This window comes from Symphalangus syndactylus, chromosome 10 (genome assembly GCF_028878055.3).
Source record: "Symphalangus syndactylus isolate Jambi chromosome 10, NHGRI_mSymSyn1-v2.1_pri, whole genome shotgun sequence".
Classification (NCBI taxonomy): domain Eukaryota; kingdom Metazoa; phylum Chordata; class Mammalia; order Primates; family Hylobatidae; genus Symphalangus; species Symphalangus syndactylus.
This window is the reverse complement of record NC_072432.2, coordinates 56,656,480-56,672,406: the sequence shown is the minus strand read 5'-3', so window position 1 is coordinate 56,672,406 and position 15,927 is coordinate 56,656,480. Positions and strand designations below refer to the sequence as shown.

Here is a 15,927-nt window from a genome sequence, read left to right as displayed (position 1 = left end):
TCTACATTACTTATAATACCTAATGCAACGTAAATGCTACGTAAATCACTGTGATACTGTATTGTTTAGGGAATAATGACAAGAAAAAAAGTCTATATATGTTCAGTACAGACTCAATATTTTTTGAATATTTTCAATCTGAGGTTGGTTGAACCCATGGATGCAGATCCCACAAATACAGAGAGAGGGCCAGCTATCATTACTCATCACAGAGTGCTAGGAATCACTATGAAGGGAAGAGCAGTGAAAGCCCATAATGCATAATGGGAGGGGGTACGATCATAGTTGGGGTGCTGAGGGAAGGTCTCTCTGAGGAGAGCCACCTAAGCACGTGACTGATAAGGAGCCTGAAGCCAAAGAACTGGAGGAAGGACATCGATCACACAATTTCAGAGCTGAAAGGGCATTAACACAAGGCAGTTACTTCTACGATTTATAGAGATGAGGAAGGAGCAAGGATTCAGAGGACTAGCCAAAACACACTCAGATAAACCAGCTGGCAAGTGTGGATTTGAATTCTGAATACTGAATAGAAGCAGCTAAAGAAACAACATCTCCCTGTGAAACCCAACCCGATCAAGGCAGGTGACATCTCTCCACTCAACCCTTAGTTTAATCAATTCCTCAGTTAGAACTGGCTTGTCTTCTTATCTCCTCTTTTCATGCTCAAAACCATTTGAACTTCGCAAGGTTTCTATCAAGAATATGTTATTAACACAGGAGTGTTGAAAAGAAGCCAGGGTCACAAGGCTGTTTGGCCCTTCTCTCTGTTCTACCCGGCTCTCGAATGGCTTGCTTCTGTTAAACAAAAAGACCAATTCTCATCAGGTAAACACAGATAGAAATGATTTCCCCTTTGACTCCCGCAACAAGAAGGACCATCCATTTGGTATTTTCAAAACGCCAACATTTTATCTTAAAAGAAAAAGATTTTTAAGGTGTTTCTTTTGGAAAGAACTAAGTTATAAAGGCAATAGAGGGAAGATAAGATAACTGACATATAATGTTAAGTAGCTAAAGACAACCTAACTGAAATGAAAACTGTCTGACTTAGGTCTCAGCCTTCATACAAGAAAAAGCCCTTATGATATCACTGATCTTTTGAGAAGCTTCAGATACATAAACCAAGGTCGCTGAGCCAGCACTTACCCTGCCAAGGAACTCCACGGCTAACCCCTCTAAGATAAGATTTACTACAAAACTGTACCGTGATGCTTACCTTTGCCTTTGTAAGCAAGGGACCTATCAATTCATACCTGGCTAGAACCTGTAATAGGCAAACTGGCAAAATGATTATAACCGTCATAACTTGCACAGCGACTCAGGAAATGACTCATTCAGCCCGGCAGAAATAATGGCTGTCTCGACCACTTGGGTTCATAATAATATAATGTCAAAAAGTAACAGTAAAATGGTTAATCTCATTTTCATGAGAACATAATACAGGAAAGCCCATATAGATGTTTCAAGAGCTAGCCTGACATAATTTTAGTCTGATTTTGTAAAATTGGGAGAAATGGCATTAAAATGTTTATATGTATTAAGATGCCATTGATTATCATCTAACTAGCTGTGTCAAACCTTTTTGGAAGTACAAAGGTATAAGTAAAGTAAAATTAAAACACACTTCCAACATAAATCCTGTGCATGAGCTGACATGAACAGAGCCCCAAAGTTCTTCAGATGAAAGTTTTTAAATTTTTCACTTAATTCCCTCAACAATTAATATACTTCCCCTTTTCTCACAAAAATTGTGGTTGGGTGCAGTGGCTCACACCTGTAATTCCAGCACTTTGGGAGGCCAAGGCCAGTGGACTGCTTGAGCCCAAAATTTGGAGACCAGCCTGGACAACATAGTGAGGCTTTGTCTCTACAAAAACTAGAAAAAACTAGCCAGGCAAAGTTGTATGCACTTGTAGTCCCAGCTACTAGGGAAGCTGAGGTGGGAGGATTGATTCAGCCAGAGAAGTCAAGGCTGCAGTGAGCCATGATGGCAACGCTCCACTCTAGCCTGAGGAACAGAGCAAGGCTCTGTCTCAGAAAAAAAGGGTAGGGTATCAAGTTATACATTACAGCACACCACTGAAAGAGTTCTCAAGGAAGGTTACTCATAATGGAAAATGCATTTTAAGATGAATAAAATGCAACATCATTGCCAAGTGCTTCATCTACTTTTTCCAAGTGAAAGTGTATCTGTGCCTGAATGACTTGTTCCCAGAAGTTGACCTGCAACATGGAAACTACAAGGACATCCTTGCCCAGCAAGTCTCAACACAGAATACCAGCCCTCTGGTCCTGCTTCAAAAAAGATAACCTTGAATTTGTCACAGCTAGTAGTTAGTGCTTATCAAAGGCTCAACTGAGGGAAGTGATATTTATGAAAGACTATCTAAGAGACTTACTTTTAACCTCTACCTATACTAGAGTCTATCCTTAAATCAGCTTCTGAGCACTGGAAGACTTGCCTCATTTTCTCAGTCTTCTCCTCCCCCAAGAATTATCTTTGCTAATTTACACATGAATCTATGAACTCAGCTTCTGTACAGGAAGGTATGTTGTAAACACCATAAAGAACAGTTTGTAGGATCTTATTCTATGACCCTATACAAAGTTCTTCAGAAGAAAGTTTCTAAATTTTTCATTTAAGTCCCTCAATAATTACTATACTTCCTCTTTTCTGATAGTGAATATCACATGACCAGTTGTATTTCCCTTTTACCTGGAACTTAAACTCATACCACAGCAGTCCTGTCCTCCTCTACTCATTCTCAACAGGAGTGTATTTATTTTCTTTCTGCCATGGCCCAGAATGTCTATTTCTATTTATGATTTATTAATCTACTATTTATCATTGGTTAATATATTAATGTTATTTACTTTATATCCACTAGTGTTGATGTCTATTAACATGCCATTTATCATCTAACTAGCTGTGTCAAACCTTTTTGGGAGGAAAAATGGTAAAAGTAAAGTAAAATTAAAACACACTTGCAACATAAATCCTGTGCATGAGTTGACATGAACATAGCCCCAAATTAATCACATAAAACTCTAGATCATATCCCTTTGAAGTGGGATGGTATAATCATTCTCACTTGACATACTAAACAGACCAATATGTGATGTGGAGGGCTTGCCCAAAGGCAAAACAGAGAGGAAGCAGTGGAGATTAGGATGCATAATTGGGCACCATTTCCCACCCAGGCTCTGCCTGGGAATTCCAGCAGCCGTGCTAAATTCAGGTTACCAACCTCTTCGCCACTGGCTATTCGGTGAGCCAGATCTTTTAAGTTTCTCATCATTCTTTCATCCCGAAAATCATAGGGAAATGTTTCCGTCCATTCCGTGAGGAGTTGAAGGATTTTGGGTGCGATTTTTCTCATCTGGTTCTAGGAAGAAAAAGCAAATCTAATTCAGTGATATTTATCACTATGGACTACATCAAATAAATAGTTACAAACAGTGTCACTGAGAAACTTCTAGTGCAAAGTCTTTAGGGATGAAGAAGAAGCTCCAGCCCCCCTCCCTCCATGTCCATGCTAAGTGCCACCAACTTAAGGCAGGACCTAGGGATCCTCCATTGCATTTAATTAATTTATTTTTAAAAATTGTTAAATTTTCAATTTCTTTTATTTTTGAGACAGAGTCTCACTCTGTCTCCCAGGCTGGAGTGCAGTGGTGCAATCTCAGCTCACTGCAACCTGCCTCCCAGGTTCAAGCGATTCTCCTGCCTCAGCCTCCGGGGTAGCTGGGATTACAGGCATGCGCAACCACGGCCAGCTAATTTTTGTATTTTTAGTAGAGATGGGGTTTCACATGTTGGCCAGGCTGGTCTCAAAACTCCTGACCTCAGGTGATCCACCCACCCTGGCCTCCCAAAGTGCTGGGATTACAGGCGTGAGCCAGTGCACCCGAGCTGCATGTGATTTATCCTGTGTTCTTTATTCTTTATACCATTCACAATTCCCCTTGTATAGCCATGATGCCATTTATGCATTCTAGCCTGGGGATAAACCAGGGTTACTTAAGGAAACAACTTCACAGAATCTAAGCCATAGAGTAAGCATTCCTAATAAAACAAACTGTAATATTATAATATTAATAATGTACCATTACCTTATCATTATCAGGATCACTTAGTCTCTGGTGCTCAACACATAAGTGGCAAACTTTGGCCATTAGCTCATACGGATGCATAAATAACCGAGAACTGAGTAGGAAGGTAAATATGTATGTTCTCTGCAGCAAGAGAAAAAAGTCATCATCGTTACATTCTCTTTGAAATTAATATCTTGCCTTTATACTGTCTTATTTCATTACGTTCTCCTGATCAAGTTCATATGCTGCAGTTTCAAAAGTAATGCCTACTAGTAGTAAAACAGTGTAAGATTAATTTCTCCTTTACCTTCTGATGTATGTTTTCCTTTAAACCATACTAAAAATAACAGAAGTACAGGATAAGTTTGGCTCCTGGAATTATTCAGAGCACATTTTCACATCCATCCTCAGGGAGCCAGGATACCAAGACACATAACTCACTTTAGTAAAGAGAATGAAATTCAGCCCAGAGAGATAAATCTTACTTGAATATACTACCCATACAAAACATGGTTGTGTGTCCAAGTATTTTGTAACTCAATGGAAACCAAACAAAAAATAACAATAAAAAAACCTACCTACCCAATGCACATAACACTCAACAATTCTGTACTGTGTCTAGCACGTCACACTAAAGCGTTTGTGTCAGAACATTCAAAGGCAGGCTTTCAAGTAACCTATTTATTTGTTTAAAGGCAAAGCAATTTAATAAAGCACAATATAACACTATATACTTTTCTTTAACCACATTGTCTCCTAAGAAGCCAGTAATGAAGTAGTGCTTATTTGTTATAATAATTTCAGACTCCCAATGAAAAGAGAAATTCCATGGGATTTTTCTTTTTTCCTTAGGCGCATTTACTAGCTCATAAACACTTACAGGGCTGAACAAGGGATTCCTTTTACTTTTGATTACAAGTTTTCCCTGTGTGGCAACATATCTGAAAATGCCATGTAACAAAATACACAGAGAGACAACTCAGTTAAGAAACACTATGGTGAATTACTGTGGCAAGCACCGACTATCCTTTGCACACCAAGGTTATCATTAAATTTATAAAGACAAATGAATGCAGTCTCTAGATATTTCCATGAGATCTTTATCAATAACCAGCTGCTCAGCAAATCTCCTACTACTAAGCTCAATTCCATAGAGGTAGCTGTAGCACAGGGAAAGGGGAAAAAGTCACTTGTTCCAGAAAGAAAACCTGTGTTTGACTGCTGATGCTGGGAGTGAGACCATCAGCAAATATGCAACACTCTGAATCGTTTTTTCCTCTCTTCCCTCTTGGAATTACTGTAAAGACTGAGAAAATATACAATAAATCCCCTAGATTGGAAAGTGCTAGCTATATAAATGTAGGTTACCAAGGTAAAACAAAGCAACCATGTCATCTGATGTCAAATCTATAAAGAATTACATCTTGAGCATAAATCTTGTTTTCTCTTCCACATACTTTCCTTGGTTACATTCACTTTTCTTAGCATAGTGATGGTCTTGGAAACAAAAAAGGCATTACATATTCTGGGAGCATCCAGTGTTCTCTGACATTTCTATTTAAGGACTGAGCTATATGCATGAATCAACTCTACAGATACTTCATTTAGATGGTATCAGACCGTCTACAATGTTGTAACTAACCTGAAAAGAAATTGATACAAATAGTATACCAAAATCTGATGCTTATCCAGGCTCAATTTGATTTCAATGCACTTGATAATCAATATGCAATTTCTTATTAGAAAAATTCTTAGCAACCTAGATATAATTCTGTATTATCTATGGTCCCTGCCTACTGTACTATAATTTCTACTCATTGCCAAGGATGTGTTTCAGAGAAACATGAATACCTACATCTGGATAGTAATCCACATTAGGTACTAAGTGCTGGATGAGTGCTTCCAGGGATCCAGAGAGGAGGTTGTTGTCATGGTAATACAACCCTCCACAGCTGTCCTCTGCAGACTGATAGAGGTTTCGATTGTAACCACTGCTGTCAAACATTGCTGAAAAGGGAGGAGTCTGAGGCATACTTTCCTAAAAGGAATAAAAAAGAAGAAAACATAATGTCAGCAATATGCAGTGTGAAAATAAAGGTAAGCTTTAATGGGCACTAAGATTTAATAGTAATGAGAGAAGAGGCAATTAAAATAGTAGTTCAGGTTCTGACACAGAATCAGAGCCTATCAGGAACCAAATTGCTCTCTGAGTACGACATGTATGCATGCTTTTGAGTACCACTCTCATTCAATCAAATATCATACAATGCTTAGACCGAGGGGCCCAACCTGGACTTAAACTCAAGTCTCTGGCTGTCATATTTAGATGTCACTCCTTCACATCAGATTGTGAAAGGGGCAAGGGAACTGAACTTCGATTGCTTTATCGCATGGAGTCAACAATTTTCCTAAGGTGGAAATGTGTATACCTTAAAATTTGGTTGGGAAAAGTTACCTAACACTGAAGAGCTATCTGAAGTACTGGAAGACAACCAAAATTGAAGCTGAAAACACTAAATTGCAAAGCAGGCCTAGAATTAAAGTATACTGCGTGCATGTTTATATATGTGTATGTGTACACACAAGATTTCATGTAGACTCCTCAGTTTTCACTGAAAGATCAGATGCTGTTGATTTTCTCCCCTTTGTGTTAAATTCTCCTGGGGCTGTGGGGTGGTATCTGTAAAGCCTCAGTTCTCAATAAACATGCAGGCTAAGAAGGCACCTGATTCGGGAGCAAGGAGCACTGTGACAGTCCTGAGATAAGTTGCTCCTCTCCATCTGTGTACTTTGCAGTTCACAAAGGCCTTGTCAGAGGGTGCTCTGCAGAGGCCAGAGGCTATTAAGTTATTACTTGAATTCCTAGGGACAGCACCCGGCCCTGAGAACAGACTCCCAGTCTCTGGCACCACGTCTGCACAATGGAGGCATTGAAGAGCTGCAGGGACTGGGGGCTTCAGAAGGCAAACAATGAGGGGGAGCCATACTCCAAGCCATGGACTGACCAGGACAGGGTGTGTGGAGGCAGCAGGAGGACATAACCTGGACTAATCTTTCTTTTTAAGATGCCAAAAGATATTTGCATCTCAATGTGGGAGGGGTGTGGAGCCCTGTCTGAGAAGTCACATCCATCACTCCTTGAGCATCTGTTCCAGCTACAGCTGATGGGTACACAGAGCATCACAACCTGTGCACCTGCCTCAGCAGGGGGCAGCCAGGGGCGGGGCATTATGAGAAAATATCCATCATAAAAGCCAACCTGGCAGGTGAAAACAGAATTAGAGAAAGGAAGTAACAAGAAAAATAAATAGGAGATAAAAACCAACTTCATTTCTGAGTACTTTGTCCCCTCCACAAACCAGTGCTGAGGGACAATTTAAAGGGATCCATGAAAAAGCCACAAATGGGAAGAAGGTGATGACTGAGAATCACTCTATCCACAGAGATTTGTCACTACTAGGGTCATTGGCCCCGTGGCTCTCCTTTAGGTAGCACATAGTCATAACACCCAAAGGGTCAGGCACTATGGGATATAACATTAACACAAATGGTCTGCACACACCCTTAGTTGGCAAGACCTCACATGTAGGAACTGCAGTTAAATAAATAAATTATTCAATGTTAACATTTTTTAAGGCAATAGACAAGGTATGTTTCTTTCCTCTTCAAATTGCCAGGTTTCTATGAGTACTACTCCTGTGCAATATAATCATTGCAAACTGGCCGTCCTTGGCAGGAAGAAAAAGAGTCAGTCTGTCCTTGCCCTGAGAAACTCATAATGCCCTCAAACTAGGAGGCAGGATGTGAGATGAGAGGCACCTAGAAGTTCCTTCAGATAACTGACAGAGAACCCTTTGTCTGGATTTGGTTGCCTCTGGCTTTAAAAAGTTTTAGATGGTTATAACCATAGTGTCCTTCACATGCAGCATGAAGAGTGTCATGCCCTTGGAATTGGGATTTTTTTCTTTCAGGAACCACACATTTTTCTTCATTGGAGCACTTACTCATTGCTACTGCAACCATTCTAACAAACTGCTTTTGGGAGATGGTTGGCCAGGATTTGGGAATTCCAAAAAAACAGAAAATGATAAATATTCAAAGGAACCACAGAAATCACCTGGCCCAGGATCTGGAAAACATTTCATTTCACTTTCCAACTGCAATCAATTAAAGTGGTTGTCTAAAGGCCTGAAGATGAGCAAGGAGGATATGGAAGCTGTAACTCAGTGGGAGAATGTGGGCTGTAAGTGATTAGCAATGACTGTCAGACAGTCATGGAAGGAGCCACAGCCCATGTGCCATCACAATCTAGTCCAATCTCCTCTTCTTATAAAGGTGCACACTGAGACCCAAGGGGGTAAGGTGACCAGGCTAAGATGACCCAGCAATGAGGCACATCGCTGCACTCTTGCTGGATGGAACTCCCCTGCACCAAATACTCTCCGGCTACAGGCTAATTAGCAGTAAGCACCAACCCACAAAACGGTCATGGGTCACTCAGATTTTGTTTTCAACGAATCAGCACCAAATGCCACCAAGTATTTGCACTTCTTAATTATTTATTCCTGCAGAGTAGACAAGAGCTCAGATCTGGACAAAGATTCAGATTTAATGAAGTCCTAATTCTGGCACTTAATGGCTGTGAAGTCTTCAAACCCTCAACACCACCAGATATGTTTTCCATCTGTTATTTCCAATTTTGCTTATCCCTTCCAAAATAGTAACAAAACTACTTATCTTCTTTAGCTCAAGGTTCTCCTTAGAGCATTATGATTAGAGCAATAGCAAAAGGCTTGTGTATTGTTTTTTGGAACTATACCACTCGTAGTATTTCTCTGAAGAGGTGCAAAATATCCATACTTAGAAAACTTCCTCCAACAAGGTACCAAAAGAATATAATGCAAATAGCGACAGAAACCAAACTGAGGTAAATGAATAAGGGTTATGGCTTACTGTACTTAAAAATCAACTGTAAGAACAGTTATGTCACAGGCTATTTTCTGCCTTCTAACAAGCCCAAAGTTATGCTGCTAATTAGCCGATTTCATTTTCCCATGAAACCACCTTGATTGTTGAACTTGCACATAGCAATAACCAACTCCTGAGATTCAAGTCACTTCAGCCCGTTTTTTATTATGTACAATAGTCTTATTTTTCTACCGCCCCCTATACTCCAGACAGAATCTTTTCAATTCCTTAATCCCTTCTCCCTTCATTAGTCATAATTCTTCTCACTATGGGATATCGTGTGCTGGAAAATGTCTTCACATTTCACAGACCTTTACCTCTCTAAATCCCCCGCTCCAGGTCTCTCTTACGACATCCGTGATGCAGAGGGCTCTGAGAATTTCATTGGCTCCATTTGCGTAACTGTTTACTGACTACAAATGCCTTCCTGGATTCTACAACCACCTCATCTGGCAGGCATCCTCACTCATCTTTTTTTTGACTACATAAGAAGCTGAGGTTCAGAAAAACTGTAATAACTCGCTTGGGGTTAGACATGGAGTAAGGGACAGGTGGGGTAGGGTTTCAGAGTTGGGTCTTCAGATTCCAGGTTCAAAATTTATTACACTACATTATGATAAGCTGCAAATGGTCTTCTTTGAACTTCTAATGTTTAATCATTAAACGAAAATCCTGTCAGTCTGTCTCAAATTGTAGGCTATTAGAATAATTCATACGTTTTACATGTTCTACATAAATCCTTGCTCCAAAGAAGTATTAGTACCATTAATTACTCTTATTAAAAAGTTCAACTGTCAACAGCAGTATTTAAGCTACTGACCTTTGCCATCAAAGCATGGTCTCATCAAGACATAGAGATTCCAGAGATTCCAATATGGACTTTAAAAAAAATTATAATATCCTCAAAACTGGGATGCGTGTAAACAGTTGAATGGTAAGAAAACATGTTTACTTAACAGTCTTTTCAAGTGATATATGCAATGACAGAGCATCTAACAATGGATAGCCTCTTAGACTCAATGAAATATAGTAATATTTGCTTGTGTGTACTTTATAGATTTCCAGCAAAAAAAATTTAATGAAAGAAACGACCAAGAGAAAAATCATGGCTCACAGTATTCGTCACTCATTGCTGGACAATGTCTAACAAGTGGCCAGTCTAGCTGTTTTTGGAAGGATCAACTGCCTGTGTAATAGAAGCATTTGACAATCACAAGGAAAAATCAGCAGAATGGTACAGAAAGTACAGTTTGTGGAACAGAATTTTAAATACCTAAGAAGACAAACACAGTAGTCTGTTTTCTCTAAAGTATCTTCCCTCTTGTTAACCACACCAAGAACTACTGTTTGTTTGGTATTACTCAGATTTGATGTCTGGGTCTTTTGTTCTAACTGCTTCAGTTCTGGAATTGAAAAGTGAGGCCCAAAAGATTAAATATTGGTTTAGTTCTTGTTAAGAAAATAAATCCAGTATTCAAAGTACTGGGCATGAGAATCCAGACAAGTATTTATCCCTGGGCACTATTAACTCCAGGAATCACTTCCTAATGATTTCTCCAGGGGAAGAAAGGCTCAGGTTAAGGTCGCTCCTAACCCATAACTTCCATTTATTTCATTCAGTCAGGCAGTTCTCATGCCTTCATTATTGGCAGCAAATCTTCTCTCCTTTCAGCTTCCACAACTAATGTTTTATGTCTCTGAGATCCTATAAACTCTCAACTTATTCCTCTCTACACTTTGCAACACAGCCTCAGAACCAGCCTCTCCACTGTCTGCCATCTGTCGTTAGTAAAAATTTTGCCTAACTCAATATACCTATCAATGGGGACCAGCTAACGAAAAATTTTGTTTAGGAAAAACTGACTCTTCTCCAAAATTAGAATACGTGGATGGAACAGCAAGTTAAATATTGGCATTAATTTACCATAAAGTCCAACTTCAAAGTGGCTAATTCCTTCAGAAAAAAAGAGATTTGTATGAGACACAAGAAAAAGCGGCTGACTTTATTCAAATCCTACCATTAATACATAAAGCAGAGAGCAGGTTAATCTCAAAAGCTATTCTCACCTTACGAAGTTGCATTTGTAAGCCAGTTCTTTACAACTTAGAGTATATTCAATTCAGTCAGTGGCTCTTAACTCTTTAGGGAGATCACAACCCTCTCCCCATCACCACCCCCAGAGAAATTTACACACCATATACTTTCAGGGAGTTTACAGACCCCAGATTAAGAAGTCCATGTGCTGACCTGTACAGACCTAGATGTTATTTCTCTACGCCAAGGAAGAAGAACATGGTGGCTCTGACAGTAACCTTGGTCTAACACTTTCAAGACTGGCTCCTTAGAAATCAAGAAATTCTTAGGCCAGGAGTGGTGGCTCACGCCTGTAATCCCAGCACTTTGGGAGGCTGAGGCGGGCGGATTACTTGAGTTCAGGAGTTTGAGACCAGCCTGACCAACATGGAGAAACCCTGTCTCTACTAAAAACACAAAATTAGCTGGGCATGGTGGTGCATGGCTGTAATCCCAGCTACTCAGGAGGCTGAGGCGGGAGAATCGCTTGAACCTGGGAGGCGGAGGTTGTCGTGAGCTAAGATCGTGCCATTGCATTCCAGCCTGGGCAAAAAACTCCATCTCAAAAAAACCAAAACTCCATCTCAAAAAAAAAAAAAAAAAAGGAAAAGAAAGAAATCAAGGAATTCTTGTATTTTCAGGTAGTACCAATCAAATTGAGTTAAGAGAATAAAATAATCATAATTATTTTGGTTTGGGTACAGCTATTGAAATGGGCTTTCTCTTTTCTGCAAAAATTGAGGCAGCACTTTAGGATGTGAGGAGATGCAGGGAGATAATGGAAAACAGACTCTGGTTTTAAAACAATGAACCAGGCGAAAAAGAAAGTGTAGAGCCACCAAAATTAGCATATAGATTACAGGTTATGCTAGAAAATCTTCCAACAGGAAGTCAAGATATACCCAACCCAGGTATACAAGATGAATGTTCTTTCTTAAAATTAATTTGGGAAGTTGAAAAGTTAGTTGACAGACAAGACATCTTACAGAGGCAGCTAATTTGGTCACAAAGACAGATCATGTTCTTCCAAGGACCCTGAAAAAGTTCAGCCTGACATTGATCCAGCAGCAAGGAAGCAAGCTATGGGTGATTTACGATATGAATGGATTTGAAAGGCATGCCTAATGGTTTCAAATCCACTAAAGCGCCAGATGAAAAGCTGCCTTTTTCTAAACAGCAGACTGTGTTTGAATTAGCGACTGCTTTTGCACAATGTTATTTATGATGAAGCAGGTGCACCAGGATAAGGTGGTTTCAGGTGACAATTCAAATTGGAAAAGAGGTTGAGGAAAAGATGGATATGGGAACTGAATCAAAAGCTATCCCTCAACGTCTGCAATAGGTGCTTTGCAAATCTCTACCAGAATGTCAAGTCAGCATTTCCTCTACACTTGGAATGAGACAGAAATTGTAAGAGTCAGAGAAAAAAAAGGTTTATTTTTTTCAATCCCTATTTCATCATACATAGAGTGCTTCAGTGAAATATTTAATAAATTCAATGCCTTGATGTTGACCACAATATTTTAGCTTCTGTTCAAATGTTGGGCATGTGTCCCAATTAAAGAAAAGAAAAACACTTAAGTAGATGAAGGCCTCCATATCACAGCTGAACTTTGAAAGCATATTTGTTTAGTGGGGAGAGGTTTAATTTAATATCCCGGAAATACTGGTTCCCGAATTCCCATCTAGATGCCAGAGAAACTTTGCCCTTTGGTGAGATTTATCTTCAACAACTTGTTTCTTCCTTTTCTCCCTTGAAGTTGCATAGATCTGAATTAAGAGTTCACATATTTCAGCTTTACTCCAGCTGTTATCTCAAGTACTTGCAGCCTGCCTCCTTTCGCCCTGCTAGAATACAAAGATTGACTGCACCTTCATAGGGTGTATCTAACTATGGATTTGAGCCAGGGTGAAAGGCAAAAGTCAAGTTTCTGACACTATCTAAAACATGACTTATTTTAAATTTGAAAACATCAAGATTGCCAGGCGTGGTGGCTCTCGCCTGTAATCCCAGCACTTTGGGAGGCTGAGGTGGGCAGATCACAAAGTCAGCAGATCGAGACCATCCTGGCTAACATGGTAAAACCCTGTCTCTACTAAAAATACAAAAAATTAGCCGGGCGTGGTGGCGGGTGCCTGTAGTCCCAGCTACTGGGGAGGCTGAGGCAGGAGAATTGCTTGAACCTGGAAGACAGAGGTTGCAGTGAGCTGAGAACACGCCACTGCTCTCCAACCTGGGTGACAGAACGAGACTCCACCTCCAAAAAAAAAAAAAAAAAAAGGAAGAAAGAAAGAAAATTTTCAGATTATCTTCCTATTTCTGTCCTCAGTCAGAAGTCCTAAATCAGCGATTTCTAACAGCATCTCTGGAAACCGCAGAAATGCTCCACCTCTGCTTACCTCCTTAAAAAAAAAAATGGTATTGTATTCAGAGGTCAAACAACACAGAGAAGACAACTCAGAGTCAACTCACTTCTTTGGTATGTGAACAGACAGAAACTCCAAGACTCCAAGATAAGTACCTTCTTTGAAAGTGAGTCCCACATGCTTAGTAGATTTCACAGTTAAGGGAGAAAAAAAATCAGTATTTTTGAGGAAGGAAGATCCTATTTCTCTCGCAATGAAACAGTGATATTATTTCCTGATTTATCGGCATCCATACAAAAAGTGAATTTGCATTCTGCTTGATTTGTCTTAGATGCTACTTAAAATATTTCCTTACTAATTCCTAATTGTTGGAGGAAGGGGATTCTGACTCAAATAGTTTACTATCTTTGGTTTCCTTGGAAGAAAAACAAAGCTAAGATTTGTCATCTTTTGTCTTGGGGATGTGTTGTTAGCAGTTTATTAAAACACAAATGACATTTCAGCACATGACCTGAGAGTCAATTAAAACTCTTCTATGAAATAAATCTTTACTGTGTGGGAACTGAACTCAGGACATATTGAATGTAAAGAATGTAATGCATACATTCTTTATGCATTAACTTTTTATCTACATCTTCCATGCAGTTCCCAAACTGGACAGTAGATGGCTCCTCGTTCCTTGTCTTTCAAAGGGGTTGGCACTTTATAGCAGTAACAGTGCTGGTTTAGAAAAGCAAAAGGATAACTAGAGTTACGGGGAAAATATATTGAGAAACTGGTATTTGTGATCTTGGCACATTATTGAATTATACAGCTCATACTGTACAGGTGAAGACGTACTGGCTAATAATGCCATTTGGATATAATGCCTTACATTGTAGGTGCTCATCTATAATGAGAATTAAATATTTCATTTTCCTGGAAGAAAAAAAATGATCTTCTGGATAACCAAAATCATCATTATTTAATTGAGTGCTGTCAGAAAGAACTTTCTGGGATACTGAAAATGTTTTTCTTTTGCACAATCCAATACAGCAGCCACTAGCCACCAGTGATTGACTTAGCACTTAAAATGTGGCTTATTGCAACTGAAAAACTAAATTTTAAATTTTGTTTAATTTACATAAACTTAAGTTTAAATATTCCCATATGACTAGTGGCTACCATACTGAACAGCACAGATATGAGTAGCTGAATCATCATTTATATATGGTAGATCTCAAATTATATAATATCATTTAGAGAACATTCTTTAATAAAAGGTTTTATTTTTCTACACCTAATTCATCTCAGGAAAATGATCTGATACCTAATGAGGATGTTTATTAAAAAGTAGAGTTTTCTATTTATATTTTAGTATGTAACATGGTTACTGGGATAATTTTCCAGCTGTGGGTTTTTGAAAAACTGTATTCATCCCTCCTCATTTTTCTCTTTTAGATCAATAGAAAGATATTGGTAGTCCAGGCTAATTTGTACTTTCTCTGGGTTAAACTAATTTTCTAAGCAGGGTTTCCTAATAAAATTTGAATCAACTGAATGATTTCCAGACATAGGCATATCCTGAAATGAAATAATATAAACCGAAGAAAAAAGGATTGTTCAAGACAAATTTAAAAATTTAGTGGATAGTAACATTGATTTAATAGGCCAAAAAATAATCTGACACCAACCTTTTTGATAATCATTTTTAATATTCATACCTAAAGAAAAACAAAAGCAAAAAGCAGTTTAATATTAAATTTCTACATAAATTCATCAATAAAAAAGAAATTTCACTCTCCTCTCTTCATTTCCACGTACCCAGAAAGTAGGTGAACATCTAACTGCAAATCACTTCTCCCTTTATTAGTCCACCCCTAAGACAGGGTGTAAATGCATGAAGCGGTAGTACAACAAAATAAAGCAGTTATGACAGACCTAAAGAAACTCATAAATCATTCTGTTCAACTCCCCACAGTCGTTTTATAGATACTGCAGGCATAGAGAAAAAATAAATCACTGATTAGGGCTCCAGATCGACCAGAACCCAAGTCTCCTTATTTCCAAGGCAGAAATATGCCCACAGCACTAGGTTATAAAATCTGTCACTTTAGGATAAGCAAAGGTTGCATGGATCTTTTTTGTAGTTTTAACTGGAGAATCAAAAAGGACAACTATAAGTCTGAAAAAGTGAGGGGGGTGGGCTGGCAATACCTGAATTCAACTACTACTAATAAAAATCCCATAAATCTTAAACACATTTTTAACAGTGCAATTGGCCTCTTTAAGAAGTCACAAAATGTTTTCACAGCTTTTTCATTTATTATGTGTAGCGTCAGAATCAAGTTTCCCAATCCCTGCTTCTAGATTCTTCTCCCAAGCAAAGAAAAAGACATGCCTTTCACCCATCTCCTTTCCAAGGAGGTGCTTTCCTGGGG

At 38.9% G+C, this 15,927-nt stretch overlaps 1 protein-coding gene across 7 annotated transcripts in view; it reads right to left on the bottom strand.

The window, feature by feature from the left end:
* The window catches only part of RASGEF1B (RasGEF domain family member 1B), a 633,330-nt gene that overhangs the window by 26,398 nt on the left and 591,005 nt on the right, over window positions 1–15,927 (bottom strand). For 4 of the 7 annotated variants that reach the window (XM_055297172.2, XM_055297173.2, XM_055297175.2 and 1 more), the window contains 3 exons: window positions 5,954–6,136; window positions 4,117–4,239; window positions 3,252–3,389 (listed from right to left, as the gene is read on the bottom strand). In XM_055297172.2, the coding sequence (XP_055153147.1) occupies window positions 3,252–3,389; window positions 4,117–4,239; window positions 5,954–6,136 (444 nt within the window). Of the gene's footprint in view, window positions 1–3,251; window positions 3,390–4,116; window positions 4,240–5,953; window positions 6,137–15,180; window positions 15,206–15,927 lie in introns of those variants that run through there. The other 3 variants (XM_055297174.2, XM_063610325.1, XM_055297178.2) reach the window with 2 other exon arrangements.